At 34.4% G+C, this 4,268-nt stretch overlaps 1 protein-coding gene across 1 annotated transcript; it reads right to left on the bottom strand.

Annotated features, from left to right (window-relative positions):
* Window positions 1-837: 837 nt before the first annotated feature.
* LOC148209188 (putative F-box protein At1g65770) lies at window positions 838-2,131 on the bottom strand. Its single transcript, XM_088117947.1, has one exon. The coding sequence runs from the start codon at window positions 2,087-2,089 to the stop codon at window positions 1,094-1,096; it is 996 nt and encodes a 331-aa protein (XP_087974073.1). The 5' UTR covers window positions 2,090-2,131; the 3' UTR covers window positions 838-1,093.
* Between the last annotated feature and the right edge of the window lie 2,137 nt (window positions 2,132-4,268).

Here is a 4,268-nt window from a genome sequence, read left to right as displayed (position 1 = left end):
CTCCTTGCAACATATAAAACTTATATTTTTCTCACAGTCAAAAGCTACAAATGGTAGCTATATTCCAGAGAGGGAGAAATTCAACTACATAGCATAGATTTGATATATATTATATTTAAAAAAATATCATTCTATATTCTAGAGTGGGAGAAATTCAACTCCATAACGTAGATTTGATAACATTTGACAAAAAATATCACTTTTTTCGAAATATTGTACTGTGTGTTTTTTTAATTTTTTTAACCATTTTTTTATAATAAATATGTTATCTATACAATATTAAAAATGAATGATGTAGTAAAAATATTTTTGGACACTTTTGTCTCTTACTCTCTTGTTACAAAAAATAGTTATTCCACCATTTTCCCCGACAATATGAGTTTTATTTTATTTGTTCTATTTTGATTATCTTTCATTTCCTTTATTTTTCAAGTCTACGTAATCTCAAAAGCTATTCTAAGATGTTATGTGATATATTAAGAGAGCATGAATCAATCCATATTATGAATTATTTACAATTCAATTTTGAAACTATCGATACATTTTAATTTTTTTCTTTGTTTATTATTTTTTTACAGTATTTTATCTTTTTTATTTGTGCTATTTTAAAATTAATTAAATTAAAAAATTTCTTGGATTTGTACGCATACTAGTTTATATAAATGCCTAAGACCTCTCTTTAAAACCATATATCTCAAAATATAAAAAAACTAAGTAATAAATGAATAATAGACACAGATATTTTTTGAAAATATATTATCTATTTATTATGGAATTTACTTTTACAAAAAATAGGCTTAAAAAAAACACAAACGGCAAAAAAAAAAAAAAGAAGAAGAAAAAAAGAGGAACATCGGATGAAAAAATAAAATCATTGACGGAAAAATAAACTTGAGAAGGATTTTAAAAAATAAAGAAAGAAAAGCTACTGAACATTGTAGGAGAAGCGACTATCGTAGGGATTTGGGGCATCGAGATTGAGCAGCATCGGCGGTGGCCTGAAAATTATTTCGTCGTTCATAGATTTCAAAATCCTTTGCTGAAGATGGAACACATGAATAATAGAGCTGAGCATTCCTATTGAAGCTCTAGGTTAATATAAGCAATTTCCTTCAACAATTCCTTTAAAATCTGAGGCTGAAACTGAGAAACTGGCCTCTTCGTACCCCAAAACCAACGCTTCATCCCCTAAATTCCTCACCTCTACCAATCCATCTAAATCCACTCTGTATACTTTGAAATCAGCTGCTTCGGAATCTCCTGGTCGACTTGGTTTGAATTGATCCACCACATAAAGTTCGCCGCCGCCACCACCCTCCACCAGATACTTGTGGTCACCGGAACCACACAATGGAGGAGAAATTTGTTTCAATTTCATCGAATCTGAATCGATTCTGAAAACTGCTCCGCTTTTATCAATGGCATAAAATTGTCCTTTCCACGCAATCACATCGTCGCAGCAGTTGAGATTATTATTATTCTGTTCTTCAATCAGCGTCCATTCGCCATCCGGCCTCAATTTAACGAACCCTAACTTTCTGTCACTGCGAATTGCTAAAACCGTACAGTCCTGCACGTCGATCCAAGGAGAATCAGGAACCATCACGACCTTCTCAATTCCAGAGACATGAGAATGGCAATCAGTGGATAGAAGCCAATATGATGTAGATACTTCATGAATTCGAAAGTCCAACAAGTTCACTTCCTTCCAAAGGGCATCGTATCGGTATCTATCGTAGCTCCAATGAAGCGGACGTATAAAGCGCATTTTACCGCGCTTTGTAATCCTCACCATCGCAAGCCAGCCCTCCGTCGCAGAGTTAGAAATTTGGTGCAGGGGACTGAGGCGATAGACTATCTCTCGAATGAGTACAGCACCGTCGACTGGAAGATCACCGTCGTTGAGCGGCGGAGTAGGGACATGGAGCGGTAGAAGTGGAGAAACGGCGTTCAAAGGAGGAACAAAGCCACGCCAAGATCGGCACACGCTGCGACATCGGAGGACGTCGATGAATGAATCAAGGCGCTTTCCGATGGCCGTCCAAAGCTCAGGAGGCAGATCGGACCACCGTACACGGCTCTCGTCCATCGGACCAAATCAATCTGATCCGCCGCACTCCGCACAGAGGTAGACGATGCGGTAAATGCTCCTAAAAAACGGTATGAAGAAAAAGAATACCGTTTTAAGAAGATAATTACACAGATATTCGCCAGAATCTTTAAAATCTTTTTAATTTTATACGATTAGATTTTCTGGTTATTTATTATTTATTGCTGTCATTATTATTATTATTATTTCCAAAGGTATTATTATTTACTGCTGTTTTCGGTTAATGCTTTTGCCTTTAGTTTTTAAATTATTCGCACAATTTCTTTTCCAATTTTTTTTTATCAATTTTGAATTTTTTTTCATTGTAATGAGAATAAAATCTCTGCTAAATCAATTTTATTTCGAGAAATTTCCTATGTACTATTAAAAATATCACTTTTTTTTATAGCTATAATATAATGGGACTTGCATTTTATATTACACTCGAGTTTGAATTTGATTGAGGTTAGATTAGTTTTTATAAAATTTTGAACCTTGATAATAAATGGTTAAAAAAATATACCAAGATACTAAATATTTATCCATCTTCAATAATATATATATACACACCTTTTAATATACTATTATTTTATTTTAGATTTTCTTTCCTTAAATATTCTTATTCAATTTGATTATGTTTTCCATTATTTTTTTTAGTTTATATTATTTACTTACATGTTTCCTTAATTGAAACCATAATCTTCTTCCATTTGTAGTTAAAACCTTATTTCTACCAACAGGGTGTGAGCCTCATCCCTACACGCATTACTAAAAAAAAGTTAAAACCCTATTACATTAATTAGTTGATTTTAAAAAAAAGTCTAATATTTTGGGGTTTTTGTTTTTGTTTTTATTTATTATTATTATTATTATTTATTTATTGCCTAATTGAAATTTCCTAACAAACTAGAAACCCTAAAAAAATTGAAAATACATAGAGTGCACAACTAAACGGCACCATCATCTCGATTCTCGCGGCCATAACCCACAAATAATCAATTGATCCATAAAGAACGAGTAAAACAACCTTACATCAAGGGTAAGTTATAAACAAGATATTTACTTTCTTTTTTTTGAAACAGATAAAATATTTACATAAATAGCACAAAATGAATTGGTATTTTCAAATTTAAAATTATATAAAAATAGCATAGTTCAAGGGACGAGGGGCGTCGAGATGGAGCAACATCGGCGGTGGCGAGCACGCGAGTATAATATGTGTAATTTCCTTCAACAATTTGCAGCTGAAACTAAGAAACAGCAGCTGTCTCCCCCACTAATCCATCCAAATCCACTCTATACAATTTGAAATCAATTTTTTTCCTTCGGATCGAACCGATCGACGACGTAAGTTTCGTCGCCCTGCTCCACCAATATTTCTGGTTGCCCGAACCACACAATAGAGGAGAAATGTGTTTCAATTTCATCCATCAGCGTCCATTTGTGATCCCTGAGTTTAACGAACCCTAATTTCCCGTCTTCATAAGTTACCAGAAAAATTGCTAGAGCAGTGCAGTCCTTCGCATCTATCGAGGGCATATTTTATTTTCGAGTAAATTTATTTATATTGATGTATGTTTGAGGGCATATTTGTAGGGACGAGGCCGGGGCGTCAATGATGGAGCAACATCCGCGGTAACCTGAAAATTCTTTTGTCATTCGTAGATTTCACAAATCCTTTCGCCAAGATCGAATACATGGATAATAAAGCTGAGCAGGTTCATTGTATTTTTTGGATAATATATGCAATTCTCTTCAACAATTTCTTCAAAATCTGAAGCTGAAACTGAGAAACTGGCCTCTTTGTACCCCAAAACCAACTATTCGTCCCCTAAATTCCTCACTTCTACCAATCCATCTAAATCCACTTTGTATACTTTGAAATCAGCTGGTCGACTTGGATCGAATTGATCCACCAGATATTTGTGGTTGGCCTACGCAGGAAGCTCTCTTGGTCAGCCTACACACGGCCAAAGGACTCAGAGCTGACAACATCCAAATTCATAGTGATTCGCAGCTTATTGTGAACCAAATTACAGTATGGATAAATATATACCTGAACAAGGTAAAAGCTCACTTGGCTCAGTTTAAAAAGTACAACATCCAACATATACCAAGATTAGACAAATTCGAATGCGGATACAGTTGCTAAGTTAGCCTCGGCTTACGATATCAACCT

This window comes from Momordica charantia (assembly GCF_013281855.1).
Source record: "Momordica charantia cultivar OHB3-1 chromosome 9 unlocalized genomic scaffold, Mcharantia_2.0 BLBB01000009.1, whole genome shotgun sequence".
Lineage (NCBI taxonomy): Eukaryota > Viridiplantae > Streptophyta > Magnoliopsida > Cucurbitales > Cucurbitaceae > Momordica > Momordica charantia.
This window is presented reverse-complemented; position numbering and strand designations above follow the sequence as displayed.

Excerpts from the sequence above, each read along its gene's own strand:
- LOC148209188 (XM_088117947.1), bottom strand. The coding sequence starts at position 2,089 with ATGGACGAGAGCCGTGTACGGTGGTCCGATCTGCCTCCTGAGCTTTGG.